The sequence below is a fragment of the Vigna angularis genome, chromosome 4 (assembly GCF_016808095.1).
Source record: "Vigna angularis cultivar LongXiaoDou No.4 chromosome 4, ASM1680809v1, whole genome shotgun sequence".
Lineage (NCBI taxonomy): Eukaryota > Viridiplantae > Streptophyta > Magnoliopsida > Fabales > Fabaceae > Vigna > Vigna angularis.
In genome coordinates this window covers 26,468,030-26,485,649 of record NC_068973.1, presented here as the reverse complement: position 1 = coordinate 26,485,649, position 17,620 = coordinate 26,468,030, and the positions used below count along the sequence as shown (strand labels likewise).

The following is a 17,620-nucleotide window of genomic DNA, read 5'->3' as shown; positions in this document are numbered from 1 at the left end:
ATATTCCCAAATAAAATGATTTTGTTAGAGTTAATGGATTAACATTGATTCTTTAATTTATAAAAAATAAATACATTATCTATATCTCACTCTATATAAATTAAGATATTATATGATTTTTAAAAACCACTGAAAACATATTTAAGAATTTTAAAATAAAAATATTTAATAGATTTTTTTAACTTCACATTTCATTAAATTTATTTTATCTAGTTATCTAACTATCAATCTTCTTATCCAACCACCTACCTTCTTCGTCATCTACCTAACTAACTATCTATCTACTTATTTATTTATATGTTTATCTATCTATATGTGCCTATGTATTGATCTATCTATCTTTTTATTTGTTCATCTCACAATTAATTAAGTTAGAACATCTTAATTTCTCAATAGGTTACATGTTTAATACTAAAACCTGTTGGACATGATGTATCCCATTATACTTCCATGAGGAGCCTAATATCACACAAGAAGTTTTAAACCACAACATCTAAATAAGGAAGACTTTTGCTTGAACGATATGCTTATTGGACAACTTAAAAAAATTCAAACAAAATACTATTTTCACTAACACATGAACGATGAACGATTAACAAAAGAAGATCGTTGGGTAACCAAACTTTAATAAAGAGAGAATCAATACTTCTCTTTGAGTCTAATTCTTATTAACAACTTGAACATTAAGAGACATTAATACAACTTGAAGTAGTTAAAAATCATTCTAACCAAATCTTTTATTTCAATTACAAAATTCAAAGTGAAACTATGTCAACATGTGAAAAATGGTAAAAATAAAATTTCAAAAATAAAAAAGAAATAGTAAATGGCCTTTTTTTGGATTTATAGGCCTAGGCCCGTGGCAAAGCGACGAGTCTTGCATTACTCATGTTTTCTACCCAAAAAGCTCATATATATGATTTGTCCAATTTTGGCTCTATGAGCAAAAAAACTATTCACGCACTATTTACACACTACACAAGTGCAACTCAGAGTTCTTGAGCCAGTGTCGCTTAGCGTCAGTTGCACAACACACAAAACACACACTAACACAAATCTAAAACTGAATCGTTGGTCCCCGGCAACGACGCCAAATTTGATCGAGGCCATACCCGAATTAAATTAATGAGCAATTAAATGCAGTATAAGTTAGGAGAATGACCCCTAAGTCGTCTCTCAAGGACCAAATGTGGTTCGAGAATTAGATCAAACACATGGTGAGAGTGTTTATGTGGACAATTATGATTGAGATTAACTAAACAATAAACACAGATTAAACACACAGAGATTAAAAATAGGTTGGTGTTAGTTTGATTAGAAAGCTTCCAATCCCAGGTTAACTATAGTTAACCACTCTTCTCACCGCTAATCCAACATGAATTAATCCAACTAAGCAGAGGATTGAATACTTTTCATAAACAACACACATTCAATCAACTATGCACTATCACGGATTAAGCAACCATGACCCTAATCAACTAAGCGGAGATTACACACAATTTAGAACACTAAGCATGTCTTAGCTGCAACACAAACATATTAAAAATTATGCAGGAACAACAAAAACAATGATGCAACAATAACCTCATAGAAGCAATGCAATCTCCCTAATCACCAACCATTAAATTTAAGCTTCCATTAAACTGGACTGGAATAAGAAAACACTAATGAGTGCAGGATGTAGAAACGAAAACACACCCAAAAAATGCACAAGAAAAACGAACCCCAAAACGCTCAATACTGCAAATATGAATTCAGCAAAACGAAACAGAATGCAATGCAAAAACCTGAAACGAAATTCCTAAAAAACACCAAACACAAACGCAAATGCAAAGGAGAAAACGAAAACAACAATGGAGACGAAAATGGAAGAGCAAAAACGTAATTGCAGCAGTAACCAAGAAGATAAAACGAAAATGAAGAAGAAACTTAAGTGCAGAAACAAATTCAACTATGAAATTGCAAAGAGTATGAGTTCTATACATAAAAACGAAATAAAAACCTCATTGAAGTTCTCTTCTATGTCCAAAAGTGGCAAAGACAAAAATACAAAATGAAGGAGCTAACTTGTGTGTATGTGTGGAGGGGGGAGGGGGGGGGGGGGGGGGGGGGGGGGTGGGGGAGGGGCTGTTGGACACTAAACCCTAGGCTGCCAAATCAGCCCCCACTTTTGGGCCTCTTCTAAATTGCTAAAAATGGCCCAAAATGTGCAAATCGTCCAAAAAGTCCTAAAAAACGAAATTACAATTTAAATTAAAATAAAAAGCTGATGTGACAAGTGGAGAATGACGTGACAACTCTCTTGATGTCCCAAAATAATATTCCAAAAATTTCCCTACGATTAATAATGAAAAAAATTAGCCTAAGATAATTCAAATTAATTAAAATAAGAATTTTTGGTCAAATTAAGCATAATTAGCAAAACTGGAAAAATAATGGACATTCAAGCACAATTTCCTTATTTAATATACTAGGGTTAAATATGTTTTTCGTCCCTTAAGTATCACACGTTTTTGGTTTTAGTCCCTACTCAAAACTTTGATGGTTTTTAGTCCTTATAGTTTTGAAAATCTGAGTTTTAGTCCTTCAAATTGAACGATGTTAAGTTTTAGTAGAGGTGGCAAACGGCGTTGCCACGTGAAATACCAGTTGCCCTCTTCTCTTTCTGCCACGTTCTTGATTGAAATCAAATTAACAATTAGGGTTCTTAATTGGGCAATTAGGGTTCTTAATTGGGGCAAAGTAAATTTTTTCAATTGGAGAAAATTTCACGAGCACCGGAACGACCACCGCAAGGAAACCTCGTTTCATCAAACGCCACATTTGAGTTGGGCTTCTTTTCTCCTGGCGAAAAAAGTGGAGGGAAATATCTGGGGATTTGGTATCACGGCTTGAAACAACAAACAGTGGTGTGGGTTGCCAACAGAGAAGATCTTGTTGCCGATTCCAGTGGAGTTTTTCGAATTGCGGAGGATGGAAATCTGGTGGTAGAAGATGCATTCAAAAGTCGCTGTTCTTCTGAACTTGGACCATCCAGGTCCTTAAACAGAACACTGCAGCTCCTAGAATCGGGGAATCGAGTACTAATACAAGATGACTCTGAAACGACATACCTGTGGCAAAGCTTTCAAAACCCAACGAACACTTTCTTCTCTTCTTCTAATTTCCTTTTCAACTTGTTGTTCTTCAGATGTTGGGAAAATGATATTGAAAAGAACACCAACTCCAACCTTCGGTGTACCCAAGTTCTTTGCCCCCAGCTGCAGCGACGAAGAAGAACCCAACTTCTTCAAATCTCATTTATAAAAGATGACGAAGTGCTCTTGACTTAATCTCAGTTCAACACTTAAACATCCAACGTGGCAGAGAGTGAACAGAGCAGATCAGTGATCACGTGGCATCGCCGTTTGCCACATCCACTAAAACTTAACACCGTCCAATTTTAAGGACTAATAGTCAGAGTTTCAAAACAATAAGGACTAAAAACCATCAAAGTTCTGAGTAGGGACTAAAAACAAAATCGTCTGATACTTAAGGGACTAAAAACATATTTAACCCAATATACTATAATAAGCTAAATGAAGTCGAGAAAATATTGACTCCATCACCTTAGATCCGTAGGTAATTGAATTTTACCAATGGATTTATCGATGACCACAATGAGATATGTTACCAACGAATATATCCATCGGTAAATATGTGGATATGTAAAACCTCCACCGTGGAGCTTCGTTCTATCATTCGCAGAGGCTGAGCATCGTTACCTCATTCGTAGAGGTCGTCTTCGCCATTTACACAGAGGAATTCACAAGATTCTTGTTCGAGGGTTATTGGTTCTTTGGGTTTGATCGATTTTGGTCAAGGGTTCGTCTATTGTTGACAATACCTTTGCCAAGCTACTGCTGGATCGATAGGGTTCTTGTTTGATGGTTCTTCTTCGAAGGTTTGTGGTATCTTGGACGTTGAGCCATCAAATGCAGCAAAACTTCCTGTGTTATCCACACCAGAAATTCTTCCTCTCCTCGCAGCAGACCCTTCTCCTTCCCCTGTGATTGTTACCCTAAATCCTCCCCCCACAACAGACCGTACTTGTATACCCTCCTCATCTTCTATACCGCCTTCAGATATTGCCACACAATCTGGTGATCCTAATTCAGCTGGTGATGGTGTTGACCCCCCTCTCCATGATCGACCAATGATTGAACCTTATGGTCGAGGGTAATACCCAATAATCTTTGTAACTAATTTTGATGTTTTAACTTTGCCTTAATTCAAATCACTTTTATTTCTTTATATGTAGGTTTCTTCCATCCAGGGTTACTTCTCAAGCAATCACAAAGTCCATTAAGCAACAATTTCTGAATTCATGGCCTACACGAGGAGCAATACCTGCAAAGGTCAAATAACCATTCTAGCGACGTTGTAAGGTGAAAGTCTATCAAACTAATTGTAATTTTTTTATTGATGTATGTTAATTCAAAATAAAAAAACATAGTACTCTAATTACTCAATGTTTGTATGATTTATTGTTATAGATGAAGGTGTAGTGGAAACCTGAACATGAAAGTTAAATTCAAAGAAATTTCCACACTAAAGCATCTCATAGGCTGTCGAAGATTGATGAGTCACCATTATTCATTATACACCTAGCTTTCCGCACCATATTTTGTTAGTGAAGTGTGTTTAATTCTCCATTTTTATCTCATTTTCACAATTTAGGCTTAATTTCAAGACTAATTCTTATTTTAATTAATTTTGAATTATTTGGGCTTAATTATTTCAATCATTATGTGCAAGACAATTACTGTTTGAAAGTTAGAGAAAAAGAAGGTTTGAACGTATTGCTCTTGACCGAACGGTCTGTCAAAGGTCTGGCCGAACGGTCTGAGGAGTGCTGCACCGCACGGTCTGAGAACAAATGCATGACTGAACGGTTTGATGAAGATTGCACCCGCATTATCCGAGAAAGCCTTGACCGAACAGAAATCAACTAAACGGTCTATTGAAGTCTGCACCGATCACCAATTCCTGACCTGCATGAGTGCTTGTTCAACTGAATGACAAAGGACTTTGGCCGAGCGCGACTGAACTGAACGTTCGGTGGAAGCTGAGCTCTATTGAATCGAACGATCTATGGAAGCCTCTACCGAGCGGTAAAGCTTGATCATATGAGAGTCTTGACCGAACGTCTTGACCGAGCACCTTGAACCGAAGGGACGAACGTCTGGACCGAGCGGTTTAAGCCCTGGATGACCGAACGGTCTTGTGAAGACTGCACCACACACAAGTGCGTGAGCCTGCCTAGCGTTTCTGATCGAACGGTGTGAGCCTTAAGGACCGAACGGTCAGATGTGGTAACCTGAGAAAGTCAACAGCAGTGTTGGAAGCACATTCTGGGACTTCAAGAGGGTGCCCACGTCAGTAGTGTAGTTTAATTTCTTTTTAGAAGATCATGGGGTTAAACCTTAGGACTTTGGGCCCAATTTTAGGCCATTATGTAGGACAAGCCCATTAGAAGGGTAGTTTGGTCTTTTGAGGTCTATATACCCCAAAATCACTCTCACTTGACCGAAGTCTCCCTGTCGCCACTTAGTTTTCTATTCTTGGGGAGCATCTTCTTCCTTCTATCCCCTTGGGGAGGTTTAGGTTTTGCTTTCATTTCCATTCTCATGTATTCAATCTTGTTTATATTGCAATTTAAGAGTTGAAATCGTGCTGCATTTAGTTCCTGCTTCATTTCGTTTTACCGGTCTTTGCTGTTCTGCACTTCGTTTCTTTGCGCTGTTCATTTCCGCATTTTTACTGTTCATCGTCATCTTCATGCTTTGCTGCGTTCTGGTTTTGTGTTTATTGTTCATTTCGTTTTTCAATCGCTGCTTCGTTCTTATTTGGTGTTTCTGGACTTGCGTTTTGTGTTTAAGTTAATTTAGTGCATTCTAATTCAGCGCCGTTACGTTTCCTGCAATTTCAATTTCTGCGTTTTTTGCTCTGTTCCAGCGTTTTGTTTCTGCAAATTTCGTTTCTGTTGCGTTTTGATTTTGCACGTTTACTGTTTCTGCTTTTACTGCATGCCGCTCGGTCTTTGATTTTCACTGTTCGGTCTCTAACATGCTTTGCTGTTAGAGACTGTTCGACTTTTCTTTCGCATTAAGTTTTCTATTCGGTCACCTTTAAAACCGATCGGTTCTTAGCTTGTTTACTTAATACCGTTCGGCCCATATACATTTCCTTTCGCTCGCTGTCTATGCCGTTTGGGTGATTATTATTACTCTTGGTTTCTACAACTTCATGCTATTCTTTTAATTTATCGTACCGCTCGACTTTTTACACATTTACTTTAGAGACCGTTCAGTCTCAATGCTTAAACCGTTCGGTCTCACTCTAGGACCGATCGGTCATCATGCTTTCAACATCTTTTCCATCGTTTTTACTTACGTTTTATTGTGTTTAATTTCATGCTTTAATTTAGTTCATTTCTAATAACAAAAACACTTTCAAAACCCCCCTACTGAGTGTTTGACCTAAGTCCTAAACCACATTTGGTTCTTGAGAGACGACGTAGGAGTCACTTCCTAATTATACTGCATTCTTATTTGCACATCAAATTTGTATGGGCCGCGACAACCCATTACAGAAGTTTAAAGATACATGCAATGCAGGAGAGCGTCTTTAGTGGCTTGGCGAGCACATATGGAACTCCTTACTAGATCATGAGAATTCAGTAAAGTTTCGCAATATTGTGCTACTTCCTAGAGGAATAAAACTTCAGAAAAAGGTGGGACTCTCCATATAGGTGGATCAATTACTGTTCATGAACATGTCATTCGCATGGTAAACCTTCATTACTTTTGTATCTATTTCATATAACTTATGTCTTTTATATTTTATGTACATATATAACTCCATGTTCTGTTATAGGCACAAAAGCTGAGATAGGCTGTCCATGTAGATGAGGTTTTTACACAAATTAATCAGTTCATTGATGAAAGGTCTCAGAGGACTCATGTAAGCAAACACTGTTAATATTATTTTCTTTAGACTTTACACTTATGTTACTATATCATTTACTAACATTGTGCATAATGTTTGAACATGAAGAATTTTCAACTAGACTTTCACAAGTTGGACCCGATCATGGGTCATGTCTTACTGCAGATAACGAGAATAATGATGATGATGACATTCGTAGGATACAATGCTGGGTCAATGTTGTTGGTGAAAAAAAGGGAACAAGTCTACGATGCAAGACAACTTGCTATAAATTACATAACGGGAAGAGGTACTTTCAAGCACCAACCATCTTCTTCCACCAGTGTGGCAAGCCGTTGTCCACCTCACGCAACGACTAGAACAATGTGACCAGGAATTCAATGAATTGAGGGATGAGTTTACCAATTTTAAACAACTGGTAATGAGATTGCTGCCTGAGACTAAACAACTTTAGTCCACTATCCCTTCGACCCTTTCCATCACCTCTCGTCCCAGAGCACCCCATATTAGTCTAGTCCGCACCACTCCAGCCACCTTCAGAGCTGCAGGATGATGAACAACAACAAGACCATTCTGATGATGACTATATAGATTATTAATTAATTTGCTATTGAACGTACTTCTTCTATAAATATGATGGTGCTTTTACACTTGCTCATGTTTTACAGACATAAAATTTCTTGGTCTAGATGAACATGTTTGATTGGAAATACAAATTCTTAAACTTGAACATCAACATATACTATATAATTCGATATTGTTTATTGCATAAGTGATTTGATTATTTTGGGTGGCATATTTATTACAACATTGATTATGTCATTGTGGTTTGAAAATATTATGTAGGTATGTGGTTCGAAAATATTATGCAAGTCTGATTGTGTAGGTTGAAAGATAACCAATACAAATTGCACTTAAATTTGCTGCGTCCTTTTCGACAATCTATTCCTTTGGTAATTACTGACGATCTATTTCTTCCATAATTATTGACATTTTCGATCTTTTCCTTCGATATTTACTATGAAATAGGTTATCAGTAATTACTGAAGACTTACATCCCTCGTGATTATCGACAAAAGAATTATCGCAGATTAATAACAATCGATAATCCATCACAAAAAACGTATTACCAACAAAATTTAGCTATTTTGGACAAATTCTATCCATCAATAAAACTTGTTATTTTAGTGAGATACAATAAACAAAAATAATATAATTTTCCCAACCTTTTCTTCTTTAGCATGTACAGTACAATTTTTCCCTTTTAGAATAAACTTCATTCTTCATTTTTTATAACTCACAGATATCATCAAACGTGTCTTATAAAAAAGGGTAGTGAACGTGACATTCTGTTTACTATGTAAAAAAGTACTAATTTCATTGGCTATTAAAAACTAATTCATTAATTTCAAAAAAATAGAAACTTAATTAAATCAAAATTTGAAAAAGAGTTTAAACCAAAATTGCTTAATATTTATAAGGACTAAATACCTTTTATCATCACAATTAAGTTCTTTAATTTTTTTTAATCATTACTATCAATTGTTATTTTTTATTTAACTAAATGTCTCACATTATAATTTTTAATTTTTGTGTCAAATATTTTGAATTAAATTCTAAATTGAAATTGTTGTATGAACAATCAAAGATCACATGTTATATAGATATACAAGTATTATGTAGTGATAAAAAATAATAGTTTTTAAAAAATTTATTTCTATAAATAAAGTGATTTAGTATGTAAATAAAAAATCTTCAAAACATATACTACAATTTAAAACACATTAAAATTTATAAATAAAATATATTACATACATTTAATATAAAATTCATTCTGGAAAGACGACCGAGTGTATAAAGGAGTTTTCAATACTACTGTAATCATGGAACAAAATTTGGAAAAGGGACCTCCTACAACATTCTTTTCCACAATGCCATGCATCGTTGACCACTAAATTTCCAAATTAGTTTTCCAAATTGAAGACATGACTATTTTAGTTTTAAAATTCTTTGTAAATTATTATTATTTTTTTACTTTTGGCAAATTCTGCGTTTTCTTATTTTGTTTCAATTAAACTAGAGTTACTTTTATTTTTTGGCAAAATGAAAGATAACAATTGTGTTTTAAAATTTTAAGTCTAAAACGTTGACCCCTTTAGTCTTAAGATTAATGTGAGAATTTACTGTACAGATATTTTTTTTTCTTTACTAGACTTGAAAGTTAAATTTATAAAAACTGGTGAGACAGCATTATTTTCTTGGAATTCCCCTAATGATTGATGTTTTTATTTTGTTCTAGTAATTTTTTAAATTAAATTTTTTATATATTTTATGATTATAAATTATAGACAACTTTAAAATGAAAAGATAAACAAACTATGTTGTTTTTTTTTGTACCTTTTTCCACTAAACTTAAGATGCCTTTATTTATGAAAACGAAGTTGATTTAAATATAAATGAATTCTTTAGAAAAAGATTTGACTTTCTAAGATTTATATATGAAAACTAAAAGTGATCTAACCATGTTTTTGAAGAAAAAATAATCAATGATAAAATTGGTAGAGACTTATTTTTTATCAATATCATAATAATAATAATAATAATAATAATAATAATAGTAATAATAATAATAATAATAGTAATAATAATAATAATAATAATAATATTTGTACAATATATTAAAATTTATAATACAACCATATTCATCCAACTATTTTTTATGTGAATTTGTTCTATTGACTTTGTCAACTTAGAAGTGCAATCAATTACAACCTTCATCTGTTCTAGTTATACCATTTTAGTCAACACGTAATCTAAAAGAATTTAGGTTACCTTTGTTGTAGGTAATAATGTTTGAGACAAAAATAGATTATGTTGATTAATGCTCCCAAATGTCTACAATTTTGTGCTATGTTTAAGAATTATTGAAAGAGTGATTGCACATTAAATTTTGTTTGAAAAATCAGTTTTACAGATAAAAGACTTAATTATTTTACAATTTTGTTAAACTTTATTTATAAACTTTGATCCAAACCTACACAAAACAAAAAGGAGTGTCTTAAATAAAGGTGTGTTCAGCTCGTGAAAAGTTCAGAAAACATGCTCTAACTAGCTTCACGAAAAGTATTATGCATAATACTATGCTTTTGACTTCAAGTTCACATGCAACAACATTGACTTAGTCTTTCTGCTTTTTTTCCCTCCTCTTTCTGCTGCTGTGTCTGTATTATTAATTATGACGTTTTGGTTGATTGTTTCAACACAGTCCTTGTCTATGAGAGGGCTATCATGTATGCATTGTTTGCTACAGCTTATCTACTTTTTGTTTTTCTTTTTATTGATTTCGGATGAGAGTAAATCCAACCATGTTTTGAGCATGGTGAACGTAAATCCGGGTTCAGAATTCAGGCCCCTGAAGCTGAATTATGACCTGGAAAAAAGGATATAGTTCTATAACGAATAATTATAGAAAATTTTCTTCATGATTTAGTCCGTGGGTGTTGTCGGAATATTTCTCAAGAAAAAAGTATATTTGTAAAAAATTTCTAATTTTGAAGTGTACTTTTTTTTTTTGTCTTAGATTGAACTGTTTAGTTGGGAAAATGTTTAGTTCTTGCATGATTTGTATTCCAGCGTCCCACACGTTTACACAGAGTCTCCGCAAGTTGTAACAAAAGGCAGTGCCAAAATAGAATACAAAACGGGGTCATGTCCATATCAGTCATTTACCCTTCATATACGCAACAAAACTTTGTTTTTATGCAATTTAGTTCTATTTCTAATTTTGTTTTTTTTTTTGTTTTAATTTTGAATATAAGAGTATCAATTTATTATTGAAGTTTATCTTTTACTATAATTGTTTTACGACATTTTAAATTATTTTTCGTTTTAGACTATTATCTGAAACGCTTCGTTTTCTAAATATTATCTCACTTTAATATTGTATTGTGTATACTATATTAGTATTTTTTATATTAATTACTAAGTTTCTTAACGTACGCTTTCGAGACGAAGGAGTGTGTTGTCCCCGAATCATACAACACACATCAAGACATTCCATACAACAAGCAAGTGCTGGTGATGAGTGTACCTGAGCTTGCTGCTTCAGCGTCCGTTATAGCATACACGCGTCCAACCGCTTGTGCTCGGCCACCTCTTCCTTGTTGACCTCTTCCAACATTTGGTGGCCTCAACACTGCTCGTTCTCCCATGTTGCACTCGCTCTCCATATGTCCGCTTCTCCTGTAGCGAGTGCAATATTTTGTTCCCATCAGTTGAGGACACGACGATCGATAGTGGGGTCCCCCACACTGAAAACACTTCACCATTCCCTGCTGCCCAGACTGTCCGACAACACTCACTGATTGAGTGTGAGACCCACCAGCATTTGAAGGCAATGCTGGACGACCGTACGACGTCCTCCTTAGATTAATATTGTTCCTTGAAGATATGGGTCCTCTTACTGCTTGTTGTTATTGCTTCTTCTGTTGTTCCACCTCTGCCACATTCTTCTCCAATACTTTAGCCCTCTCAACCATGGTAGGAAAGGACTTAATACATAGGCTGGATATCAGCAGCTTCAACTCACTCCTCAGCCCATTCTCAAACTTCCTACACTGCCATTCTTCACTGGTCACCATAGTGTTAAATCTCACTAAGTGTTTGAACTTGTTGGTATATTCTGAAACTGTTATTCCCCCCTGCACCAACTGAAGAAATTCCACTTCCTTGACAAAACGGACGCTATCAGGGAAATACTCCTCATAGAACTTGCTTCTGAAGACTTCCCAAGAGATGGGACTTTGAGCGTCCGCCAATATCATCTTCATGCTCGTCCACCAATGACTGGCTTCCCCAGTTAGGAGATACTCTGTGAACGCCAGTCTATTATCATCAGGACACCTCTTGACATTGTAGATCCGTTCCATATCACGCAGCCACTGATCTGCCTCATCAGGAAGGCACTTTCCATTGAATTTGGCTGGGTGATGTTGGAGAAAACTCTCCAAGCTCCACTCGGTCTGATGAATAGCGTTGGAAGTGGACGCTCCAGATGTGTTCCTTGCGGTTGCAATGATCTCCATCAATTGCCTCTAGGTTACTTCAGAGTTGGCATGTGCGGCTTCCAAACTCTGCAAAGCGGTCGTATTCTGCTGCACCAAGGCAGCGTTCTGCTGTTGAAGCGCTTCTATTACTGATTCCAACAGTCTTGTGTTGTCGGATACATCGCGTTCGGTAGGTTGTGGAGGAGGTCTTGGTGCCATTAGTTCTCTGAGAAGTAGAGAAAGCAATCGTTAGTTAAGTTCAAAGAGTTTAAAATCACTCATCAAACGAACGTTAAGCACACAGTAAAAACGTAGTGTACTCATAACCTACAGTGTCCTTAAAGGAACTAAACTGCTCTGATACCACTAATGTAACATCCCAAAAATATAGTATGAACCATATAATAGAGTAATTACATTTACCAATAATTCATATCAGTCTTACACTAGAGTAGAGCGAACGCTCATGGCCGAACGACCTTATAAAAGAGTTATAAAAGTAACTAAACAGGTTAAGAAAGTTTAACCGAACGGTTTACAAAACTCATACCGAACGATCAAAATGAAATCAAAAGGGAAGGTGATCGAACGACCACCTTTCTATACTAAACTACTGACCGAACGTCCTATTGTTCGGTCTTTACTTCTACCTCTACCAAATTTTCTTCTTCCAACGCTTCTTTCAGCAGCTCGTCTCCTTCTGCTCACATCCACGCGGATGATCATTGCAATGACAAGGACGAACGTACGAAACAAGACATGACAAGAAAAACACAGGGTAAGCTTATATAATTTAATTCATGCATAAACATACATTTCAACCAATTCAACACACAAGGTACATTTCATCATACATATCATACGAAGCCTATTACTAGACTGACTGTCCGGACTGTATGAAATCTGTGTAGCTATAGGCGTTCGTGCACCCGGGTGATGTAGTAACTGGGATGCCCTCAACAACTGTCACCCGAGGTTAGCCCTATCTGTCCAAAGTAACCCTAAGGACTAGGACCTCCTGCCGTTCCCACACATGACCTACCCTCCTCTACGTGAAGACGAGTACTCACGGAACATCAGAATGAACAGCCAGCTTAGCATACCCATAGTCATACTTTACCAATTTCAATATTCATACATGAGTCGTTCCTCCCCGGAACGCTCGTCCAAAATCAACATTTTTCCATCCATATCATATTCTCTTTTATTTCATTAATTATCATCTCACTTAAATATTTCACCCAAAAATCCGTTCGGATACAATTTACCGAACGTTCAATCCTGACTCAGAACGAGATCGAACAATTGGAGCTAGACCGAGGGGTCTCCAGTTCCAGAATGGATTTAGACCAAGAGGTTTACTATCGGTTTGAGAAAGAAACCGAGTACAATCATACATCACGAGAAACAAATAGAACGAACGTAAATTACAAAATGAGCCAATTAGATGAACTGACTCTTAAGAGTTCCAACCGAACACCTAAATAACCTTGCTCAGTACTAAGGCTCTAGGCCGGAACCAATGGACACAGACACTTCAAGATATTCAAAGAATAGTAAGTAGAGGAATTCCCATGAAGAAACCGAATGCTTATGAAAACTTAGATTATTTAGGTTTAGTATCAAGAAATACGAATGCCAGTTAAAGACTGAACACTATAGTGAGCGAACCCTAGTGGGCTTGAACGAACGCTCTTATTATGAAGTTTAGCTTAAGGAGTTAGAACGAGTACCTGGTGTAAGACCAAACACTTGTTTAGGAAGAACACTTGGTATAATACCTAGTGCTACTAAACCTTAAAGAGAGGGTCTTGATAAATATACCAAAATACTATTGAAGTAGTGTTTAAGCATAACTAGAATATACAAATACATATATACATATATATACTTTAGCTTATCACGGAATATCAAGACATAACTATGCTTTGGCCGAACGCTCAAACATAGTATTACAACACGAAGACACTCGCCCTCAACTAGGATTCTTCCCAAATGAAAGAATCCAATTCTAACCAAGTTCACTCAGAAAACCGAACGGTCAAAAACTGTTCAGTAACGAACATATACTATCTTAGGGGAATTTCATATTCAGAATTCATATATATATTCAAACTCATTTCTTAACATATAACTTCATAACTTTACACATTCATATCATAATCACTTTCATATTTCATACCATCCAAACATAGAGATTTCATACATTTCATGCATCATAACATAACTCAATCATTTTTCATATCAAATCATCTAGTCAACGAACGTTCATACAACACATAATCATGTAAATTAAATTAATAAGCTTCCCTTACCTCTAGCGTGAACGAACGTCCTAAAGGCATATTTTGGTTCGCTTGACTACAAATCTTTCTACTCTCAACGCTCAACAACTCTTCAAACTAAACCAAACAACTTAAAATTGAAGAATGACTATTTTAGTTTTAAAATTCTTTGTAAATTATTATTATTTTTTTACTTTTGGCAAATTCTGCGTTTTCTTATTTTGTTTCAATTAAACTAGAGTTACTTTTATTTTTTGGCAAAATGAAAGATAACAATTGTGTTTTAAAATTTTAAGTCTAAAACGTTGACCCCTTTAGTCTTAAGATTAATGTGAGAATTTACTGTACAGATATTTTTTTTTCTTTACTAGACTTGAAAGTTAAATTTATAAAAACTGGTGAGACAGCATTATTTTCTTGGAATTCCCCTAATGATTGATGTTTTTATTTTGTTCTAGTAATTTTTTAAATTAAATTTTTTATATATTTTATGATTATAAATTATAGACAACTTTAAAATGAAAAGATAAACAAACTATGTTGTTTTTTTTTGTACCTTTTTCCACTAAACTTAAGATGCCTTTATTTATGAAAACGAAGTTGATTTAAATATAAATGAATTCTTTAGAAAAAGATTTGACTTTCTAAGATTTATATATGAAAACTAAAAGTGATCTAACCATGTTTTTGAAGAAAAAATAATCAATGATAAAATTGGTAGAGACTTATTTTTTATCAATATCATAATAATAATAATAATAATAATAATAATAATAGTAATAATAATAATAATAATAGTAATAATAATAATAATAATAATAATATTTGTACAATATATTAAAATTTATAATACAACCATATTCATCCAACTATTTTTTATGTGAATTTGTTCTATTGACTTTGTCAACTTAGAAGTGCAATCAATTACAACCTTCATCTGTTCTAGTTATACCATTTTAGTCAACACGTAATCTAAAAGAATTTAGGTTACCTTTGTTGTAGGTAATAATGTTTGAGACAAAAATAGATTATGTTGATTAATGCTCCCAAATGTCTACAATTTTGTGCTATGTTTAAGAATTATTGAAAGAGTGATTGCACATTAAATTTTGTTTGAAAAATCAGTTTTACAGATAAAAGACTTAATTATTTTACAATTTTGTTAAACTTTATTTATAAACTTTGATCCAAACCTACACAAAACAAAAAGGAGTGTCTTAAATAAAGGTGTGTTCAGCTCGTGAAAAGTTCAGAAAACATGCTCTAACTAGCTTCACGAAAAGTATTATGCATAATACTATGCTTTTGACTTCAAGTTCACATGCAACAACATTGACTTAGTCTTTCTGCTTTTTTTCCCTCCTCTTTCTGCTGCTGTGTCTGTATTATTAATTATGACGTTTCAAGCTGTTGAATTGAATAAGCATTTGTAACTATTAATCTATCAGATGGATCAGCGTATGAGGAAGAATTAGGGTTAGGTGAAGAAATGGTCAGAGACGGGATGATCACGTTTCTAAGAGATCATCACTCTCTTCATCTTTATAAATACTAACTCCTTAAGTGATAAAATTCCATCCTCAAACTTGCAAAAAGCTATACATACATAGATTTTGCTAAAATGGCCATCTATGGTGCCTCCAAATTCATGACATTTGTTGCCGTTGCAGCAATAGTTTTACTCATGTTCTCTACGGTGGCAAGTGCTGACCAACCTGCTATTAAACTCTGTATGTTGCTTTTCGTTTCACAATCCTTATTCATATCCTTCTTTCAATGAATTATTTATATATATATTCGCCCTTTATATTGTGCAGGGAGAAAACTATTCCAGTATGAATTACCAGAACCATATACTACCTATCCTGGTGGTGGAGGATATACCCCTCCATCAAATCCATCAAAACCGTGAAGAAAGGGATAAACTGATGCATAAAAGTTCACTATGCCTGAAATATTGCACATGTGTTATAACATCGTTCTTTAGTTCTATTATTTCATACGAGTACAATATAGGAAAATAATACATGACATGTTCATGTACTTAATTTCGGCTAATAATGTGTACTACTATTATCTGTCACCACTAATTAGTGGCTAGACCTGAATTGCAATAAATAAAATTATATATGCATATTCCGTGATAACTGTGTGTGCGTATACCAAAATGTCTAACACCTCCATGTATTGGATTATGCAACTAAACTTTGAATGCAACGCATAGAAATGCTTTTAAGCTTATGTATTAGATTCATCGTAGAAGACAACGAGATTCCCTCATGACGTGGTTTCCACTCAAGTGTATAATAACAATTTGAATCAACTTTGTACCACTTTTGTTAAGCAAATTTATTTCCAGCCCTTGTAACTTCACGATGTTTTGTAATAGTAAATAATTGTGTGAAAACTTTCAGTGAGATAAAAAAAATAAAACAATAAATCTAATTGTCCATAAAAAAAATACAAATATTGGAAGTTTTTTACTTTATAATGACAACATATCTTGAAAGGGTATTGATAGAATCCAAATCATTTTTCTGAAATTATGGCAACTAGCAATTAAACTAATCAATTATTTGTAATTGAGTTATTAAATATTTTGTAATTATGTTGTGTATAATTACATATATACTTGATTTAGATCATACTGTTATCGATACATATCTATCTCCAATGTATAATAAAATAACCATTCAAATCGTTTTCTTCTCTTACATAGTATCACGAGTCTTTTTCTGATCCAGACCCAACCTTTTGTGTTTGATACGGTGTGCTCCTCTCTTTTCCGCATCGCCTTCTGCTTCAAGGCTCTTTCTTACGCTGTCATTGCTTCCAATCGCCATCACGCCTTCCCTCCATCAACAACCTGCTTTTGCACCTTGACTTCCTTCCTTCCCCAAGTCGCACGCTATCCCTTCTATTTCAACAGTCGTGAGCCACCTCTCCCTCATTGCTCGCATGCCATCGCCCTTTTTATCATTATATATTCATGAGCCAACTTCAATCTTGGATCCTCCTCCTTATGTAAACTTGAAATTCACCCACCACTCACGTCACTAATATAAAAAATAGCATCCCTTTTATGTCGGACATGGAAAAGGACCATTATGCTCTGTGGGCTCAACTGTTTGAAACTCATCCTCAATTTACTTGAGTTCTTCGTCATATCATCCCTCAACCTAAGAAGGAACGTCCGACTCTAACCAATGTTAATTACGGAAAATTACGATATAAAATACCTTTTTTAATAGTTATAAAAAGGTTTTTCTACACTAGTGACCTTTGAATTGATAGTTTACT

General features: G+C 34.6%; 1 protein-coding gene and 1 long non-coding RNA gene across 2 annotated transcripts; one reads left to right on the top strand and one right to left on the bottom strand.

The window, feature by feature from the left end:
* Positions 1-11,462: 11,462 nt before the first annotated feature.
* Positions 11,463-12,074, bottom strand: LOC108318911 (uncharacterized). The gene has a single exon (XM_017549902.1). The coding sequence runs from the start codon at positions 12,072-12,074 to the stop codon at positions 11,463-11,465; it is 612 nt and encodes a 203-aa protein (XP_017405391.1).
* A 3,689-nt stretch (positions 12,075-15,763) lies between these two features.
* Positions 15,764-16,614, top strand: LOC108318913 (uncharacterized). Its single transcript, XR_001831231.2, has 2 exons — positions 15,764-16,050; positions 16,138-16,614. It is a non-coding gene; the product is annotated as an uncharacterized LOC108318913 (long non-coding RNA).
* The last annotated feature ends 1,006 nt before the right edge of the window (positions 16,615-17,620 follow it).